Source organism: Pteropus medius, unplaced genomic scaffold (assembly GCF_902729225.1).
Source record: "Pteropus medius unplaced genomic scaffold, Ma_sr-lr_union100, whole genome shotgun sequence".
Classification (NCBI taxonomy): domain Eukaryota; kingdom Metazoa; phylum Chordata; class Mammalia; order Chiroptera; family Pteropodidae; genus Pteropus; species Pteropus medius.
In genome coordinates, this window is record NW_024354875.1 from 26,932,736 (window position 1) to 26,955,247 (window position 22,512).

At 33.0% G+C, this 22,512-nt stretch overlaps 1 protein-coding gene across 12 annotated transcripts in view; it reads right to left on the minus strand.

The window, feature by feature from the left end:
* COBLL1 (cordon-bleu WH2 repeat protein like 1) overlaps positions 1-22,512 on the minus strand; it is a 138,777-nt gene that overhangs the window by 62,165 nt on the left and 54,100 nt on the right. The window contains exons 1-2 of one of the 12 annotated variants that reach the window (XM_039855908.1): positions 3,464-3,497; positions 3,194-3,273 (exon numbers count right to left, since the gene is read on the minus strand). The exons of 9 other annotated variants lie outside the window; for them this stretch is intronic. In XM_039855908.1, the coding sequence (XP_039711842.1) occupies positions 3,194-3,273; positions 3,464-3,475 (92 nt within the window). In that variant the 5' untranslated portion in view covers positions 3,476-3,497. Of the gene's footprint in view, positions 1-3,193; positions 3,274-3,463; positions 3,590-22,512 lie in introns of those variants that run through there. 2 more of the 12 variants (XM_039855909.1, XM_039855912.1) reach the window with 2 other exon arrangements.

A 22,512-nucleotide genomic window follows, 5' to 3' on the forward strand; every position in this document is an offset into this window, starting at 1 on the left:
CCTGCCCCTTCCAAGTACTGTTTTATTTCACTCCTTTTTGCAGACTAACTCAGAGATCTCCACTGTCCAATATGGTAGTCATGTAGCTATTGAGCACTTGAAACAAGAGTAGTGTGCCTGAGCGCTCTATTTTTAGTTTGCTTACTGTTACTTTATATTTTTAAACTGATACTTGATTCACTTCCTGGAAAACATATAAGTATATTTGGAACTTGGCTTCCATAAAAGAAGCCATAGGCATGAGTCTATAGGAGCTGAGCAGTTGAGGACAGGACACTGTGGACATTACTCATTCACAGGGTCACCAGGAGTCAGAAATGACTCAATGGCATGTAACATACACTTGCTTGGGACAACCTGGGTATATGGCTCTAATTTCAACCATGAATTTTTATGGCATCTAAATACAATCAAGTATTATTTCTAATGAAAATACAGCACCAGAATTGAGATGTGCGATAAGTGTAAAATACACACCATATTTTGTAGACTTAGTACAAAAATATTAAATATCTATTAGTAATTTTTATGCATTGATTACATAATATTTTTTATATACTAGGTTAAATGATATATTCCTGTGGTAGGCAGCTCTAAGATGGTCTCCAGTAAGCTTGCCTTCTTGTGTAATCTTCTCCATTAGAGTGTGGGCTGAATTTAGTAACTCACCTTTCAGTGAACAGAATGCAGCAAAGGTAACAGGATGTCACTTCAGAGGTTAGGTTACCAAAAGGCTGTGGCATCGGTTTGGGGCAATTTCTCTTACTTGGTATAAGGGAAGCCAGTTGCCATGCTATGAGCTTCCCTATGTCTCTGGCCAACAGCCGTAGGGGTAAGCTTGGAAGCAGATCCCACCCAAGCTGAGACTTGAGCCCCAGCTGACATCTTGACTGCAGCCTCACCTCCTAGACCAGCAAGTTAGAGAAGTAGTATTCTATAAAAACCCGAAGCTTCAATTTCAGCTTCAGGTGATTTCACTTTCTCAATATGTTGTAAAGCACCCTCTATTCATGCCATTACTTGTACTCAAAGGACATCCTCCTTGGTATCTACCAGTGAAAATCCTCTCTTTGGATGTTTCATCTTTCAAGAACCTTTCTTGTTTTGTGCGCAGAAGTCCTACTTTAAAATCTTTCAGTATCTTCTTTATATTTATAGTGGGACACTTGTATAGAAAGATCCTTTTGTTCAATAAATAACTATGGAGATCTATCACACTCAACACACAGTGTTGATGAAGTGGGGCAAATCCAAAGACAAGACACAGGCCTTTTCTTCTGGCACTTATAGTGTGGTAGAAAGAATAAAGAAGTGCCAAATAACAAATACAATACAGGAAATAGGCTCCCTTGTGTCTCACAGCACAGTTTTCAATGTATATCACCTTATCTACCAGAAAAGTTTTCTGAATAGGATTTTTTGTATTTTTTAATACATCACCTTTTACAGAGTATGCTCAATTTTTTCTCTTAAAGAATGAATCTATTTAACTACAGTTTTCATTAGGTTTATTCATTTTTTGTTATATTATATTCCCTCTCAAATCTTTCCTTTTTACTACTTTTAGGAACTTAGCAATTATGTAGAGTAAGGTCCGGGGATACAATAGAAATCTCTTTGAAACACTAGGTCTTCCAGTATAAGTTAGCATAAGTAAATAGTTTTTGTTGTAATTTAGTTGTCATATACCCAGAAAGACATAAGATGCTCCCTCCTCCTATTTTAACCAGGTATCTACTCCAATAGAAGAAGTAACTACACACTATATCTCATTTTATGAATGTTGATAGACTAATAGTTTACGCTTGAGCATTTCTAAATAAACTCTCTCTCTCTCACATACACACACACACACACACACACACACACACAGTGTTTTAAAATATAAATGCATAATTTGGCTTTTATTTTTTTCTCATGGGGGTAGGTAGGGGGGATGGTTATCAGAGGGAAAACAAAAATATCTAGCTCAGTAGATACATACAGTATTATCTTTCAGTGGCAACATTAAGACATTCCAGAAAGGCACAAGGTGGTAGAAAAAAAAGTATACTTTTACAATTAAAAAGGAAAAAAATCTACATATTAATCACCAAGAGTTACTGATATAGTTCAAGATTTGGAATAAGTCAATAGATCTTGGTTTGAACTTGGGTCTGCTCTTATTCATTAGGTCATTTAATCTGTCTGGAAAGCTTTCATCAATTGCAAAATTGGATAATATATTCTGCCTCACAGGGTTACTGAGAAGGTAAGACTGGTAATATATATTTATTGTCTAGCCTAGTGGTTCTCAAACTTAGTGAACTCGCCTAAGGGTTTTAGGAAATGCTGAGGCCTAGGTCCCAATCCCCAAAATTCTGACTTAACTGGCTGGTGGGAATTTTATAAATCTCACAAACTGATTCTAAAGGCCAGACAAGTTTGAAAATCACTGGTCTAGCATAATGCCTGACACACAGTAGGTATTAAAATTGAGTTAATGATATACCTTCATAAGAAATTTGTAAACTCTGAAACACTACCTGGAGGTTGCTATCTAGGTCAATCAAGTTCATGTAAATTCAAGAAGCTCTCGGAATCACTAAATATAACAAATCTTAAGAGTAGTCCAAAAGTTTCATAAAAACTTTTTCAACTTCAAATCCCCAGTATATATTTTGACTTCCTTTTACCAAAGAAGGAAATTCCTTATGAAAGAAAGGAAATATAAATTTCCCTTGATATTTTTCACTGTGGTATATTTTATATACAGAAAAATGTATATTTTTACATACACACCACACACACACACACACACACACACACACTCAAGAAAGCACCAAAATAAGATATAGAGTAAGAAAATGTATCTATGAATTTAAAATTAAATATTAAATTTCTCCTATCTGTCCAATAAATGTCATTGCAATTTCAGTTTGTCTCTAGGTTTTCCTAAATATCTTATGAGATATTTATTTTATGTATAGTTAAGAAAGTCAAGCATCAACAAGAAGAACGATAAAGATTCCAGTAAAAATGGGCATGTCAAAGGAGGAGATAAAAAATTTATCAAAACAAATGGCAAAGTTTAAAAAACAGGCTTGAAAACAATATAAACAATGAGTCACAAGACAGTCAACAACATTTATAGGGCATCCACTGTGTGCTTAGTGTTACAGAAAGAAACTGGGTAGATTAAAGAAATACCTACCATATGAGGTTCTCAGATAACTGTAACTTGAAAATGAGATGAATCCAAACAAACGATTTCACAGATACCCTAAACAGACTCTATCAAAAAAAACAAATTAACTGAATGTTTATCTAGTTATCAAAGTGTGCAACTGTTTTACACAGGTAATCAGCTAACAAATACTATCATTTTTTTTGGAATACTTTCTATAAATTCATACATTTATAGAAGTACCAAATATTTTCTCTTAAACAAACTGAAACTCCAAAACCATGTCCCAGTGCTCACTTGCTGCTCCATTCACTCTGTGCACAGCCTTCTTCCCAGTAATTAATCAGTGTCAGTGGCAGCTGGCTCAATATCATCTACTGAAAGCTTCCTTTTCACTTTGTATTTGTCACCTTGCAGGCACCGTATATGAAAGAGTCAGAACAGTTTATGAAAATTAGTCCAAAAAAGGTAATAAAAATTTGATTGACAATTTAAAAATTCAAAAATGATTAACAAAAGCATGGGAGAGAGAAGTATGCAAAGTTTCTCAAGGCTTTTTCCTTTTTCATATAAAAAGTAGTATAAGCCTTAAGTTATAAAGTTATATTTCTGCTTTTTCAAGAAGTAAATACTTATAAAAATACAAAAACAAAGTTACTGATTAAATTTAAGACAAAAATTATCCATGGGATTGTTTTATTATGTTCTCTGAAATAAATAATGAATATAAAGAAGGAAATTTTCACCCCTAAAGGTAACTTTAAAAGTTCTTAGTTGCAACCAAAATGTTCTTCAGTGGGTGAGTGAATAAATAAACTATGGTACTTCCAGATAAAACTTTTCAGAGCTAAAAAGAGATGAGGTATCAAGCCATGAAAAAACGTGGAGGAAATTTAAATGCATATTACTAAGTGCAAGAAGTCAGTCTGAACAGGCTACATATTATACTACATTATTCCAACTATATTCTGGAAAAGGGAAAACTTAGGAGACAATCAAAAGATCAGTGATTACCAAGATTTGAGGGAGTGGGGAGAAGGATGAATAGGTGGAGCAAAGAGGATTTTCAGAGCCGTGAAAATACTATATATACTATAATGATTTAACATATGTCCTTATACATGTGTCCAAATCCATAGAATGTACCACATCGAGTGATCTCTACTGTAAACTATGAACTTTGGGTAACTATGATGTGTCGATGTAGGTTTATCAATTGTGACAAATGTACCATTTCTGGTTGGAGAATATTAATAATGGTGGAGGCTCTACATGTCTGGGGGCAGGGTGCAAATGGAGAATCTCTGTGCTTTCTGTTTAATTTTGCTATGAACATAAAATTGCTCTAAAAAAATTGTCTTTACGAAAATGTTCTCAGTTGAATGGTTTTCCAATTTTCTAAAGCATACTAGGTTAGAAACTAAAAATCATTAAATGTGGATATTATAGTAAAATAGATGTACATTTTCATATTAAATAGTGGGTATGTTTATGCTAGCCAAGGAAGCACACTGGTATATTAACCAACCATAAGATGAAAGCAAAAGTTGCTTTCAAGTCAAGATCTCAATAATCTACTCTCGAATATGTATTTTGGTAAATATGAAACAGCATTTAGTCATTAATTTCCGTTAAAGTTTAAATCTATGTTAGAGAGTGGTGTATGTTGGAGTAAACCATATTCAAGCAGAACATTCACTGTATGCTGAAAAAATAAAGTCCTTGAAATTAATTTTCCAAACGAATTTTCCTAGCTACAGATTTTGTCAAATTTGGGTCAGAAGAACTACTTAGAAGTAGTGCCTCCAGGTTTAGAAATACTTAAACCTAAAGTTGTTGATCTAAATATAAAACATAAACTTATAAAATGTTTAAATCAAAAAATAGGAGAAAATCTTTTGGACCAAAACTTAAGCAAAAGATTCCTAGACATGACACCAAAGACATAATCCATAAAAATGTTTCGAAATATAAAAAAACTGGACTTCATCAAAAATTGAAAACTTTTGCTCTGTGAAAAACCTTGCTAAGAGAATAAAAAGACAAACCACAGACTGGGAGAAAATATTTTCAAATCACATATCCAACAAAAACTTATATCCAGAATATTTAGAGAGCCCTCTAAACAGTAAGCAAACAAAGCATCCAATTCTAAAATGGGCAAAGAGTCTGAACCTTTACCAAAAAGGATATGAGAATGGCAAACAGGCACATGTTAAAAGATGTTCAACATCATTATCCATTAGGGAAATGTAAATTAAAGCTCTGATGAAATACCACTACACACCTAAATCAAACTACTGATAATATCAAGTTCTGATGAGAATGTGGAGAAATGGATCTCTCATGTGTGTCTTGTATAATAAGAATGCAAGATTATACAGCCGCTTTGGGAAATAGTTTGGCAGTGTACTACAAAGCTAAACATTCACATACCATATGACCCAGCAATCTATTCCTGGGTATTTACACGAGAGAAATCAAAACTAATGTTCACATAAAACCTGTACATGAATACGCTCTTCATAATGATCCCAAAATGGATACAATCCAAATATTTTCCAGTGGAAGAATGAATAAACAAACTGTTGAGCATCCACACAATGGAATATTACTCAGCAATAAAAAACAATTAAATCTTGATACACTTAACATCTTGGACGAGCTCAAGGGCATTATGCTAAGTGAAGAAAAAAGCCTATTTCAAAGGGTTACATAGTGTATAGTTCTATTTATATGAGTCCCAAAGTGACAAATTTACAGTCATAGAAAACAGATCACTGGCTGCCAGGGTTGGAGGCAGGGTCTGACTACTAAAGGGGTAATACAAGGAAGTTCCTTTGTGGTGATGCAATAGTTTTATATTCTGATTATGGTGTTGTTACCCAAATATGCACATGTAGTAAACATTCATAGAATTATAAATCTAAATAAACAAATAACAACAATAATAAAGAATGCATGTAAAGCCTGATAAAATCTGAAAAGATCTGTACCTGACTTTACAGTATTATATCAATGTCAATTCACTGGTTTTAACTGTACCTGACTTTACAGTATTATATCAATGTCAGTTCACTGGTTTTAACTACGTACTATGGTTATGTAAAGCATTTTTATTGGGGAAGGCTTGGGGGAAGGGCACAGAGAACCTCTCTGTACTATTTTTGCAACTTCTTCCCAGTCCAACTATCTAGAAATAAAAAAATTACAATGAAAATATATCTAAGATAGTGATTCTTAAAGTTCAGTGAGTATTAGTATCACCTATGGGGCTTTTGTCTAGTACAGATTTGCCTGGAGGAGCTCTACATTGTACCTATTTAATAGAATCTGCATATGGGGTCCAGGTGATACATACTGATGATTTAGCACATTGCACTGGTTTTCCAACCACTGTACTAAAATAAAGGCAAAGGTATTAGAAAGAAAAAATGATGATCTCTATTAATACATAGTGTTCTATATAATAGCTAATTACTGAAGAAGTCCTACCTACACAAAATCTCATTCGCAGACTATTGATCTATTTTAAAAATTCAAATACTGTTATTCATAATACAAACCTAATATATCAGTACATAGTGAAAATGCAGATATAAGAAAAACATCTATGTTATTAAGACAGAGGCTTGTAGGGAAAACATATCCTCAATGAGAAAAAAGGGTCACATTTTTAAATGTCTATTAAAGGTCCTCACCTGTGCTTCTACATAAAAGAATTAGTTGGCAAATCACACACACACACACACGGCATTTGATTTAAAGTTTCTTTTGTTAGAAAAAAAAAAATTAAAAGATTAACCTAGATATTACTCCATAAACAACACAGTAAGGGTTAAAACCCAAGAAATCTGCCAAGACTTCCCTCGATTACTCCCACCTAAGAGACTATTCGCAGGAATGGGTAAAATGGGACGTTTTAAACCCCTGACCATGGTTTACATATTTATATTGTGTGTCTTGCCAAGTAGCTAGTAAGTCTCTTTCACCTTTTCTGAGAGGAATGAGTCACACTTTTCCACTATCTCCTATCCATCTTATTAGAAGAAATGTAGCAATGTAACAGAAAATAAGTCAAGTCTTAGAACACCATTTCTGAAAGGCTGCTGATAGTGAACTTAAACAGTTGCTGCAAGCTCTTAAATGCTAACTCACTTTCTCTCTGCTCTGTGGAAAAACAAATTCTTTTGGATGAATAATTGCAGTCATTTTCTGATTATGCTCAAGTAGTTCAGCCGTTTAATATAGCTTCAAAAGAATCCTTGATCATAGGCTTAATCCTTCCCTAAAGGGCTATCTAATCTGACCATACTTCTTGACTACAGGTGACAATGCCAACCACCAAGCTGGCAAAAAATGAGCATCACTGGGCAAAATAAAAGCCAAATGAGCATGCATGTTTGAACAAGGACAAGTCTATGAAAACTTAAAATGTACTTTCCATATGAGTTTGTCTAGTGATGCCATCTCCTCTGCCATGGATGAAACATAATCCAATATACAGTGTCCTGAGAAAACCAGGAGGGGAAGTGGGGAACTAGAGAAAGAGTATTACATTATTAGATAATAGACTTTTTCTTTCTAGTATCAATCCGACACATCCCAAGTCCCATAGGTCTCATTTAATTAACATGCTAAATGCATAGTTGATTATATGAGAACAAACTAGATAGCTTGGTAAAAGTATCTGGTCATTTCAAACTGTCTGCGTTTATGGAGATGGCAAAAAGCAGGGGTCAGCTATCTATGGCCTGCAGGCAAAATTCAGCCCATCACTCAGTTTTCAAGTAAAGTTTTATTAAAATACTGACATGCTCGCTTGTTTACATATTATCTACGGATGCTTTCATGCAGCAGCAGCAGGACTGAATAGCTATGATAGAAATTGTAGGGCACATAAAATCTAAAATATTTATTATCTGGCCCTTTACCAGAAAGGCTAGCTGATTGCTGCCATTCAGGGTTACATTTTTGGTGACAAAGTAATTACAAAATTTAAAAATCCTTAGCAGTATAAAGAGGCACTTCTCATCTATTAGATTTGAAAAAAAACAACAAAGTTTGACAACATACTCTATTAGTGAGAAAGGGAAAACAAGCACTCTAATCCATTGCTGGTAGAAGATTAAAAGGAAGGAATTTTTCCTAAGTAGAAAAATTTGCCAATATCTGACAAAATCAAATATGTCTTTACCCTGTGTCCCAGTAATACTACTACTAGGAAGCTATCCCAAAGACATATCAGCTAAAACTATTAAATAAGTTATAAGAAAGGTTATTCCTTGCAGCATTATTTTTAATAGCAAAAGACAAAAAATAAAGCAAATATCGATGAACTATAGACTGTCAAATCATGGTATATCTACTCCATAAATGGAATATTACGCGGTCATGAAAAAGAATGAGAAGTGAGCTTTCTGTGTACCATGTAATAAAAATATAGTTTTGTCTTTAAACCATGTAAATGTTTTTTTCTAAATCATTTTTTTGAACATCCTAATGAGATAAGACAAATAGAGATACAAAGAATTCTAAAACTATACCAAGTGGTCTTACCATTAATAGTGATATTACACAGTTATTTTGAAACTATTATGGATACATCGTAGGAGAAAGCAAATAAGTATATTTACATTGAATTAAGAACATTAGTATGAACATGACTGTCTTCTTTCAAAAATATACATTATTTAGCTGTCCACTGAAAAGTAATCATCCATTAGCAATGAATATGTATTTACTGTCTGTAAATATATTTTCCACCAAAGGAAACAGGGTTCCTTGAAAAAATGGCTGACTCCAAGTGTAGGCCAGGAAGCATAAAAGATCTTTCTAGCAAACAAAGTGTTCTAGGATCAGAGAAGCTATCACAGATTTGTGAAGTCATGTCATAGGACTCAGGAGGCAACTGGAAAGGGCTCTCACCGACCTAATATGGAACAATTTGTACATCAAAAGAATGACTACAGTGAAACATAAAACTTATAAAAATCCATGAGTTCTTAATAATAATAATAAACAGTCACCATTTAAGGTTGCTAGGGCACTACTTAGTACTCTGAAAATTTAAGGAAAGAATCAAGCATTTATGCTGCTTAAAATACAGTTCAAACGGAAATAAAACAGTAAGTGCTTTAAATAAGCAAAGATCATCATTTTTCTAATATCTTTGCACTAACCCTAATTCATCTCAAGCCACAGACATTCTATTTTCTGTCTATATATTTGCTTTTCTGGATATTTCATATAATTGGAATCATACAATATGGGTCCTTTTGTGACTGACTTCTTTGACTGACAAAAATGCTTTTGAGTTTCATCCATGTTGTTGCATGTATGAAATATGCATGTTGCATGTCTATACTTTGTTACTACTTATTACCCAATAGTATTCCATTGTATGACTACACCACCTTTTATTTATCCATTCACCAGCTGATGGACACTTATGTTGTTTCCATTTCTTGGCTATTGTGAATAATGCTGTGATGAACATTTACATGAAAGTCTTCGCAAACACCCATTTTTGGTACAACATTAAGACTTCATAACAAAACTAATATGTGTTCCTACTACTCAGTGTAATTCCTTCCTTTTCCCTCCAGACACATGGAAATAGTTTAAAGCCATAATTCCCCCAAACTTTTTTGAAGTCACTGGCATTTAAAATTACAACATACTCATGAAAGACCTATGGATATTCAAGAATTATAAGTCATACAACCTATACAGAAATAGCCTCAGACACAACAAATTGATTATCGAAGAAACATTTGAGTATTATTAAAATAGCTTAAAAATGATAAGAGTGCTTTTTCATTAAGCTATTCTTCTTTCAACTACAGATCAATAGGTGAGTATACATATTAAATATATAAGACATTTAATTAAACATTTGTTTAAGATACAAAATAGAAATTATTGAATAAACAACACATAAAACAAAGAAAACGGTAACTGGTGTAATGAAAATGCAAAGGAACTACATTTAACTCATGTACTATTTTCACTACCTAAACCCAGAAGAGATGGAATTCTACCGTAAGCGATGCTTATGCAACAATGCAAAGTTCAAAATTCTACTTTTAAACTCATATGTAAAACTGCATCAGTGTTTTTAGGATTGTATTTACATATTTAAATAAATTCATTTGGGGAAAAAATAGAATTCTTAAATACATAAATAGAATAGATATTAACATTATCTTATAGAAAACAGTTTGAGAATAATATTTTAAGAAAATTATCAAAAAAGAAGGCAAATTTACAAAAACCCTCTAATATTTCTGACCAGTAGGTTATTTAAAAAGTCATTTAAAGAAATCATAAGCTCATGTAAACCTTAAATATTTTAACTTAAAATACACAGATGTAAACTCATTCATTGATCTTTGGTGTTAAGCGAAAGCTTTATATTTGCAAATGTACCTACTGATTGTCATACTTCCAATTTTTTCAGTGAGTCAAGGATCTCCAGACACCTGAAAGCAACTTGCTTTTTATAATTTTATTTCATTTTTTTAGTTATCAGATTCACATATAATTCAACAGTACATTTTTTCGGAGGGAGGTAGCTCACCAAATATTCTTTCTGAAGTATTTAACTGTTTTTATAGAAACAATTCTCTTATTGAATTCAAATCATATATTTATAATAGTTAAACTATTACAATAAGTAATTAAAAAACAGGCCTTAATAGGTTAGGAAATAATCAAAACAAATTTTTAGTAAATTATAACAAGAGGCAGAAGCAGGCAATCCAGAAAGTGGCTTTGAAGGTTCATTTGCCAAGGATAGCCTATTCAGCATGATTTACTAAGAAACTGGAAATATTATTTGATCCAGTAAGTTAGCTGATAGAAGTTTAAGAGCTTCCACAGTATTGCTACACATTAGATTACTAGAGAACTTGGATCCACACACTGACAAATGTTTAAGAAATCCTAGCCCCAAACTTGATTTTTTTTAGTTCATCTAAATATATGCAGACAAAGAGAAAACCCACCAGCTACCTCTTAATTTACCTCTTAATTCTATAAGGAAGGTAACAAAAAATGAAAACACCATGGATCAGATCACACATGTAGAAATGATACTAATAATTCTCTCAGGAGAATAATAATATAAGCAGTATTAAGGTATAAATACATTCATAGAACTAACCAGAAACCATCATTTTTATTTTTCTGTAGAAATAATCTCTTTTATCTAGGGAAGAAATTATCTGGAACTGTCCCATTTCTATTAATTAAATGCTTTCAAGACTATTGTCATTCCCATAGAACATAAAATAATTTAATAAAAAGTAAAACAAATGTTAGAAAATCTTATTTGTGCCCTCAGAACTGAAAGTCACAATGAAATTAAAAACCAAATAATATTTATTGACAAAGGATATTGTGAAAAGAGTTGGTTTTCTCATTTCCTTAATTTATAGGTATTTATTAATTGCAAGCACATGATGGCATACTAAGCAAAGAAATTCCTGTTTACACACAATATACTTTTTATACAGTGACAATAACGTTCAAATGGCTTATTGTAAATGTTTACAATTCTGACTAGTGATTATTACTGATTAGTGAACTCGTATTAGTGAATGGAAGTTTGCTGAGTCCAGGCACTTTTAACTCTTTGGTTTAGTACTATATCTTGAAGGATCTAGAATATTTCTTGGCACAAAAAAGATAAAACATTGTTAAATAAATGAATTTTTTCTCTCAGGTACATACAGACACACACACACACACACACACAGTCACGTGCTCAAATGTCTTCTCAATTTAAAAAAAAAAATCCTAATTTCTTAAAAGCACTCTGGGATAGGGCATTGGATGTATTTGGTGTGAAATAACAGTTTCATTTTAGCATTTGACTCTGATTCTCAGAAAACAAGAACTTGCGGAAGTACTAAGTTATATTTCATCATATAAAAATCTGGTTGTCTTTCATCAATGAATAAAAATAACCAAGTAACCACTGAGATTTCTAACATCTATATCTCATTAAAAGTGTTTCCTCTTCCTCCTCAATCTACTGTAGTCATTTATTTGTTATTTATATTTTCTTGCATTATTAGTTTGATGACTCTCCGGAAGAAATTATTTTATATATATTCTTTCCCGATCATCAGCAAATAAGAACACATTTTATATTTCTTTTTATGAAAAAAGTCAAATTATAGATTAACTAAAATGAGTTGACTTAATAGAGTAATTGGGCAGAGTAAAAGGTAATGATAATGTAGGAAAGAACCAGGAGGTGAAGAAACAGGAGTTCTCTCACACACACTCCCACACAACAGAGCACCTACACTGGCTTTGGGTAGAGAAATAAATACAACAGTTTCTGTATTCAAAAAATTCATAGTTTGTTATATATAATTTTACTCAACTACACATAAACAGCCTCAAATGTTACCTTGTTCTCCCTTTCTGTTCAGTTTGATCAATTAGCACTGGTGGAGTACCCATAACAACATCGATAGTGCAATTTACTAAAAGCTACAATGGGTGGGAAATTATGTATACCTTACAGTTAATTCTTACAGCCTTGTGAGTTGTTGGTATCTGTATTTCATAGCATAAAGAATAAATTCCCAAAAGGGTAATTAACTCGTCCTCAGTCACAGTAAACTGCAGATCTAGATTTTAAACCCAGGGTAATTCATTTCCAAGCTCATTTCCTTTTCCCCATGTCATGCTGTTACTGAATTTCCAGTACTGATGAAACAACAATTTGAGATCTTAAAATTCTACTTGGAGTGACAGATTGAAAAAAAATATATACCAAAAAAGAAAAAATAAATCAACATTGTGCGAACCTATTCAACAAATAAAATGTTATTATTTTCCCTGAAATAACAGCTAAAAGGACTGACTCACCAGAAAACAAGCCATGAGACATGTGTATGCTAAAGACGAATTCATCAGAACCATGCTTTCATGATCTACAAAACTATAGTTAGTCTTTTCTTTTCAAAGAAAATCACTCACATTCTAAGAAGTAACTTGTGTCATCTGTTTGGTTTAGGCAACCCACAATATTATTCCTGGCCCTCCCAACTACCATTCATTTCAGTTCCTCAGAAAGGTAGCTAATTTAGTATAGAAATACTGTAAAATCCATTGCAATTCTTCCTCCCAAGAAACAACAGAAGGAAATGACAAAGAAATATACAGTAGTCTCATTTATGCAAACTTTCCCTGAGGAAATAGGTGGACCTAAGAAACAAAGGCATGCATAACATGCCAAGTACTGGTGGTCAGTACAGCACAAAGTCTTAGCAAAGATTTTGTTCAAAAATAGCTCTTAGAATATCAAAGCCATTAGAACAACTTTTTTAGCACAAGAATTCTGGTATAATAGGTGTGGTCCTCTTATTATGAATACCAAGAAAAAAGAGCTAAAATAACTGACACATTGACTTTTTGACTTGAAAATAAAAACCAATCATATATATTTATTGCAATATTCTCACAAAAAGATCATTACCTTTTACTTTTTTTCCTCACAATTCCAAAAACACCATTCATGTTATTCTCATTCTATTTTCATAATCTCTTTCTACTACTTTTCTTAAGGAAAACAAAAAAAGTAAAAGATAAAAATTAGAAAAGATAAAAAATGTTATGCATATTGTATCTCAAAAGTAAAACTAATCATTTATTTTAACCATTTCTTTTTGATGGACTATTGTTTATTTTCATGAATTTAATGAAAAATAATACATGTGCGCTTCAAGAAATGACAGTTAACTTTGACCAACAACCTAACCTTTTTCCAACTCGCTATGAAAATTGAAAAATCATCTTTATGTGATTCCATAAGAGCAATTCCCAAAAACAAATAAAATCTAAAATGTAACCAGTCATTGATTTAATACTGCATCCAATTTTTTATTGTTCTTTAAACAAGTTTTACATTGTTTTCTGGAGGTTCTCTTTTGAAAAAAATAAACTTACGTCCATTTTACAAGTGAAAATCTTTAACAAATAAGTTACCTCAACAATCACTGATTAGAATCATCAATGAGCTATCCATATGATTTAAGTGTTGTTTGGCATAATTGACAATAGGCTGAAATTTAACAACAACAACAAAAAAGATGGGTGGGTGGGGTCAGTATCAGGTGCAGCACTGTGGGAAGGTTGAAACAATGGGGTTTAGAAAGGATGAGTTTCCAGTTGTACATCTTTATATATATATATGGTTTATGAACTAACCATCACATTTGTCTTTATATGAATAGCTATCTACTTTCTTTTGACAAGGTTAAAGAGTGATAGAAAGGTTTCCAAACATTTCATTTAAAGTTATAAGTATATAAGTCCAAGATTCTGTAGAAAACACTCATCCATATTTAATTCTAAAGATTAATGCATAATCATTTCAAACATGAAATTGGAATTATGCTCTTAATGTTCAATGTATAATGAGTTTGTGTTAAATAATTCTATTACTCACCTTAGTTTTTTCCTTATTCCATCTGGTTCAGTAACTTGTTTTCTAAAGAATATATGCTTAGTGAGACTAAACAAGATACCTCAGAGGTATATTCTCTTCTTTCTTATTAATGACATCATTAAATCTGCCTATTTATAGTCTCGACTATCTGACCTCATGCTCTACAGGGATAAATGGATTTGTTTAGTTTTTAATCCTCAGTGTGTGCTTAGTAGCAACACCAGAGACAGATAAAAACTTGATATATCTTTTTGATCATTAAAATTTGGTGAAATTGCAATTTCTGTTTATAATTTATATGAACCTTAAATGTCACAAGGTTTCTTTGTGAGTGAAATTCAAAAAATATCTCATGTATTTATTTCTGCAGGAAAACTAAATTTAAATTATGCAAGTCAGATTTCTATAAGATATTTAGAAACATAGGCCTTCTTTAAAAAATATAACTCTGATTCTATTGAACTAATTATTTTCCAGGTTTTAGATATATTTTATAATAGCAACTTGATTTATAATTTGAACACTAAGAATCTTTCCTAGGTATAAATAATTTTTACTTCTCCTCCACTCTCTAAGGTTTTTGTAATCTTATCACTTCTTTAAATATTAAACATCTACGTTACAAGAAACACTTTCACGCACTGTCGGTAGGAAGGTAAATTGATATAGCCACTATGGAAAATAACATGGAAGATCCTCAAAAATTAAAATAGAATTACCATATGATCTGGCAGTCCCAGTTCTGGGTATATATCCAAAAGAAAAAAGAAGAAGATATCGAAGCAATGAACATTATTATGTTTATTACAGTAGCCAAGATATGGAAACAATCTAAGAGTTCCACAGCAAATGAATAAATAACAATATATTATATACATGAATTATATTCCTATTAGTATTGTATTAATATTCAAATTATAGTAGTATACATAAGACCGTGGAAAATATACAGAATATACACATACACTATTCGGTCATGAGCAACAGGGATATCCTGCCATTTGTGACAACATGGATGGACCTTGAGGGCATTAAACTAAGTGAAATAAGTCAGAGAAATACGAATACATATATGATGTCACTTATATATGAAACCTAAAAGAGCCAAACTAATAGAAACAGAGTAGAATGGTGTTTACCAGAGGCTCAGGAGTGGGGGAAATGGGGAGATGCTGGTCAAAGAGTACCAACCTCCAGTTATAAGATGCAAGTTCTGGGGAATCTAATGTACAGTATGGTGATTATAGTTAATAATACTGTATTATATACTTCAAAGGTGCTAAGAAAATAGATCTTTAATGTTTTCACTATAAAAAAAGAATGGTAATTATGTGATGTGATGCAGGTGTTAGCTAAAGCTATGGTGCTAATCATTTTGCAATATATAAGTGTATCAAATCAACATGTTGTATACCTTAAACTGACACAATGTTATATGTCAATTATATCTCAATAAAGCTGGAAAACAAAAGCACTTTCTACTGTAAGACAATGTTAGCTCACATTTTTCTTTACCTCATTATTTCTTTCAAGTCATCAAAACTTCAATAGAAACCAACTAAAATTTCAATTAAGGGAGCTTTTTGATTATCCACAGACATGCTATCCAAAATTTTAGCATACACAAAAAGACTCATTTTCACATTTCATCTAAAATTACATAATGCCAGGCATCTATTTAAGAGATGACGTTAGCGTTGTCTTTAAAAAGAGAACTAAGTTTTAGCACACACATTTTTACAAAAGAAGTACAGTATTATAAGCAAAGTTATGAGTCAGATTGTGTTTTTTGGTTAGTTAAATAAGCAAAGTCATATGTAATCAAGGACCGGCCAAGCTCGAATTTCCACTAGCAACCTTCTATCCACCATCATCCTGACAGAGTTAATATTACACTCAAGGTCTGCTCTAAGAGTAATGTGTTAAAGGTTCATTTTGCTGTTGTTGTTGTCGCTGTTGTTGTTTTAATTCAGGTAAATTTCACTAAATGCTATATTTACTCACTACCTAAAGGAGTGTTAATACAAAGAAGACCCTATGCCACGATCGTACAAGAGAAAGAGCACCAACCTCAGGATAAAAATGCTTAAGTCTAGTTTCAATTTCTTCATTAAGTAACTTAATATCTCTGAATCTCAATTTACTTATTTATGATATTGAATGAAAAAAATATCCAAAGTCTGTTTTACAGGGTTCTTGTATTAAAAGAGATAGTGATTGGTACTTGGTAAAAGTGAAAGCCCTATATAAGAGTAATCATCATACTGTTTATTGAAATGTTCATGATTCACCACATCTTAAAGCTTGAAAGTATATCAAACAAGAATAAAAACTGCAGTAGGTAATTTTATATACACACAGAGCTTAAAAAGTATTATATTTAAAATTTTTTCTTCTCTAACAAGCATAAATTACATTATTGCACAGATATTTAATGTGTCAAGGAAAATAAATTACATAATTTACTCTCCAAAACATCAATTGACAAAATCATGAGTTCGTCAGCATTTCCTATAAAAATTTTGACTGAAATAGTCTTCGAACATACTAAAATGTTTCAGTAATGACAGTTCAAAAAAATTTAGACCATTTTAAAAAGCAGATGATTAGAAAATGTTAAATTACTTTGAGTTTACAAATCATATATACTTACAATTCCTTCAAAGAGCCTCTCTAAAATGATACCATTCCACTGGCTATTTACTCTTGGAGAATGCTAAACCAACTGTCCTGTTCTGTTACTAACTCAACTGCTTATCGTGTGTGTTAGTGCCAGGCACTTCTTACCACTGGCAAACATGTAAAAGAAGGAATTCATCAGTCTTACAAAATCATTCCAGGAATGGTCATGTAACATTTTCACAGGTCCTTTTTCTGAAGAGGATGTATTTCACACGGCAGTTTTTTAAAAAGTAGCTCCTTATCAAGAAATTTAAAAACTTAGAGAATTCGGTGTTTTTGTCTTCTTTATAAAGTTAGAAATGCTTACAGATTCTTAACATATACAAAATTTTAAAGAAATTTTTAAGCAACACCTCACTATATAATTTAATCAGTAGATGTTAGTGTTAAGAAGCGCATCTGAACAATATTAAAGAAAAATCTTAAAATTATTTGTAGGATGATAATTTGAAGAAAGCTGGGTATATGAAAATAAAATTCAGAAAAAAGATCAGGCATTTAATTTTGTAAAAAGAAAAATAAAACAGGTGAATTCCCTGCCGATGTCCTAGACTTTTCCCCGTTGGTTTAAGGTAAACATCATTTTCCACAATCAAAACCTCAGTACAGCCAACGGAAGCTGATACTTGAGTTGCATGACTTCACCCCTACTAATCCAGAAGGATACGGCCCTGAAGTGAATGAAGTGGAATTGGAAAGCCTAGATTTTATAGTCAGTCTTTTTATAAATCCAAGCTTATCTTTGTAACAATTCAGATTTTTTTTTTTAGAATGTTCAAAATCAAATATAGAATATTTGAGTAACAGCAATAGAAACTTTGGTCCAAAATTACATAATCTATTATTTTCAACAATAGAATATTGACTCCAATGTAGCTATGGCCTAAAATAAAACAAGAACTTCCACGGGGACTTCCCTTCCAGTCTTCACAAGACTCAATGGTCTTTTACAGAGCTCTAGCTATTTTTCACTTATATCTCCCTCCACAACAAAACCTCTTTAAAAGGGTGTCTGTAGTTTCCAAACCTACTTCCTTACCTCTTAACTGCTCACAAGTCCATTCCCATCTGGCTACCATGCCCTAACTCCACTGAGGCTGTCCTATATTTTTATTAGGATCAATGACCCTCATGTTGCTCTGGATATTGAAAAACAGACCTCTTCTCTGTTTTTATCTCACTTGACTTCTTAACAGAACTCTAAACAGCTGATATTGCTAATCCTGAAATCTTTGCTTGGAACCAGACTCCTACATGTAGTACATTCCAGTTTGCCAAGAAAGTCCCAATTTGCCTCTGTCGTCCTTGCTTTAGTATTTAAAACCCAAATTCCTCCACACTCCCTTTTTACTATGAGTTGTCCCAGGTTGCATAATCAGTTGCATGGTCACCTTACCTAGGGCATATTACTGCCCATTTTCTTTAGACCTCTTCTTGGCTGTCTATTAGGCACCTCAAACTTGATAATGCCAAAAGTGACCTCTCCTCCCTTAGACTCCCCAATCTCAAGTGACCTCTCCTCCCTTAGACTCCCCAATAAGCCAAAAACCTAAGAATTAACTTTGATTCCTCTTTCACTCACTGCCCTCATTCAGTCCAAAACAGTTAAATCCATACACTTAATCTCCACTCCAACCATCCCAGGTCAACCTACTATCCCCTCCCACCTACCCTATCATGACAGTCATCCCACCTTTGCTCTCATGCTGCAATCCAATCTCCTTCAAAACCTGCAGTGGTGATCATTCTAAAATATAAACTGTCAATTCATTCTGTTTTAAATCTTCTAAAGGCTTCCTATGGCTCTAAGAATGAATTCCAAAAGCCTCACTTTGGTGAATAAAACCTAATCGGCTTGGCCCTATCTGTCTCCCACCCCCTTTCATTGACCCACTGTGCTCTAACATCCCTGATTTTCTTGTAGGTCTGTGATCTATAAGCCCTCCCAGTCTTAGGGGCTTTGCCTTTGCTTGTCCCTAGACCTAGAATTCTTTGATTTTAATTCAGATGTTACCTTTTCCTAAATACTTACAGGGATCTTGTCTAAAGGAGTAAACCAGTTGCTATCACATTACCCTATTTTAATTCTCTTCAAAGCATTTAGCAGTATTATTTTTCTTTTAATTATTTCATTTGTCTGGCAGTCCTCCCAAAACCATGCCCTTCCTCAGAATCTAAATTCTGAGAAGAGGTAACTTGTCAGTCTTTTCACTGCAGTATCTCTCCCAGCCTCCCACAGACACTCAAGCCCAGGCAGGACTGTCTCATCAGAGCATGGAGGGTCCACTGGGAGCTCCTCTACCAACAAAGCTCTTCATCTCCTGCAACAGAGACCACAAAGACTAGGAGGAGAGGAAGAGTTAAGGTGGTAGAGCTCCCCTAGGGCAGATGCAAAATAAAAGGCAGATAAGAGATATGCAAGTAGGAAATACAGGTTAGGCCTCCATCTGTGGGAACTGTTCTCATGTTGCACATAGGCCCTAAATGAGGCCTGCTGAGAACAAAATTTGCCTCATGCATTTTTATATTTTAAAAGGTAAAATATGATATGATTACCCTGATTCCTTCTGTAGCTTAGATACACCATTACAGCATCACTCGCCTATCCTACAATTCAAGCAAAGTACTACTTTTGCTAAATATGATGCGATCTGGCAAGACAGGGCCGACTATGGACTGATTCCCGGCTTAGCTATCAACTGGCTGTGCGAGTAGGGCAGGGTCCTTACCCTCACTCTATCTCAGATCCTTGTCTGTAAAATGGGGTAGCAATAATGCATACTCAGAGGTTTATTGTGAAAATTTAAAAAGTTAATATAAAAAGTCCTCAGCACAGTACCTGTGGCATAGAAATAGCTAACAATTATGGAATGTTCTAATGCCCCAAAAGGAAACATAAGCAGGCCTATATAGTAAATATTTTTGAAAGTGAAATTAATTCTATGCAATCTCTCCTTAAAATATATATATACATAAAATCAGTTAAAAATTTAAAGTTATTAGTCTATTTAAACTTAAAGATACACATTTTTTTAAGGATTCTGAATGAGTCAAATGGAAAAGTTTTGAGATCTTTCACCAGTGCTTTTTCTACACCAATTTTTTTAGTGTGTGCTTCCTTTTGGAAAATAATGAATAATTAAACATTAATAGAAGCGCTATTATTTTCCTTGGCTCCCATGATATTGGGTTATGAGCTTTATAAAGACTTAGACATTATCACCAAAAAGTACGGACTAGAAACAAGACTCCTTTATCTGTACCTGCCATTCCACTTTTGTGCATTTTTAACTTTGTGCTTTATTTGGAAATGATGTTTGTCCTGGGTGGTGCTGCCCATGTCTCTGATGGGCAAGGTGGAAATCCAAAAGGCAGAGTAAGCAACAGACACAGTAGAGATGCTGTCTTTTCATGAAAACATGCTGTCACCTTGTGAGGCCTCTGGGCAAGGAGTAAATATAATTCTTAGTCAATAATTTGCTCTTCCATTTGGTCAAACTCTAGAACAGGCACCCTTTAAGTATACCTTGCCATAATTTCCCCTGGGCGTTTCCTTCATCCTGAGAGAATTTTAAATACACACATATCCCTTCAGAATTTCACCAGCAGTGAGTAATGTGATTCCCTCTGTAATATTCTAAATTTCATAATGTTGCATTTTAATTATTTAATTTTTACCACTTAACACATCAAAAGCACAAAAATGAGATTCTAAAGCATGTACATAGATCACAATGAATACCATGTAGAGAAAACATATATTTATCTTCTTTGCATTATTTATTAGACAATTTTTATCGAAAAGACTTTTATTTTCTAGGCGCATCATATCCACATGACAAAAACAGCACAGTAATGGCCTATGTCCAAAAAAAAAAAAGTACATGAATACTTATGGAGAAAAGATGGATTTTGTAAAAGGTCGCTAAAAATAAAATTGCTACTATCAAGTTGTAGAATGTTTGGCTAACATTTTAACTTTTAGATAAAGAATGCTTTGGTATCATCATGGTTTAAGCAGTAGCTTAGGTTCACTGTGTACTTATTGCACATCAGGCTCTTTGTAAAGTGCTTTCAGGGACTGCTTCATTCTTTCTCACAGTGCTGCAAACAGGTATTCTGCTTATTTGCAAGAAACTTAAGGATAATAACTACCTAGAAGCTCTTCAATGACATAGTATACCTGGGGGGCAGGATTTGAACCCAAGCTGTCTTTGTCTTACGCCAGACCTGCAGGCTTATCCACTAAACTTAAAGTCATATTTAATTCTAAATATGCTCCAAATTAAATCATCAGCCTGAGTTATTTTTTTAGAAATCTAAAATTTATTTTAATCAACTTTCATGAGATACTTTCATGAGATGGACAGTTAGAAAATTAGTCTAACAAATTTACATATCATAAAGTATGTGGGTTGATAGGTTTTAACATAATGTAATTACCATCACAATCAAGATTAACATTTACATTATTCCTATAAACCTTCCCTCATGCCTCTTTGCAATCAGTCCCCACCCCAGACAACAACTGACTGACTTTTCATTACTACGGATTAGTTTTGATGTTCTAGAATTTTATGTAATTGGGGCTATAGTGTATGTTATATTTTGTGCCTAGCTTCTTTCACTCAGCGTAATGATTCTGAGATTTATCTATGCTAATATTTGTATCAGAAATTTTTTTTTTGCATAAATTTTTCATTTATTGATGGACAGTTAGGTTTTCTTGTTTGGGGCTATTATGAATAAAGTTGCTATCAATATTTGTATCCAAAAGTGCTTGTATTATTTTACATTCCCATCAAGATTTGTAGTTGCTCTACATCCCTTCAAATTTTGGTATTGTCAATTTTTAAAATTATACATTTCAGTGGGCATATAGTGGTATCTCATATAGTGGTATGTGTGTTTTAATAAAAAATGGCGAGTGCTTTATCCTACAGTAATATGTTAAAACATGCTATTATTATATCTAATCAGTTCATTAAAACCATCTCAGAAATATCTTTTTTTAAATTTTATGTTATTAGTAGTTTCAAGTATATAGTACATTGGTTAGACATTTATATAGTTTATAAAACAATCCCTCTCATTGCTCTTTCTCTCCTCTGCCTCTATCAACCTGATTTTGTTTCAAGAGTCTCACCTGTGAAAGAGCTTATCTATATGCACTCTGTACTCAAAGCATTAAAAA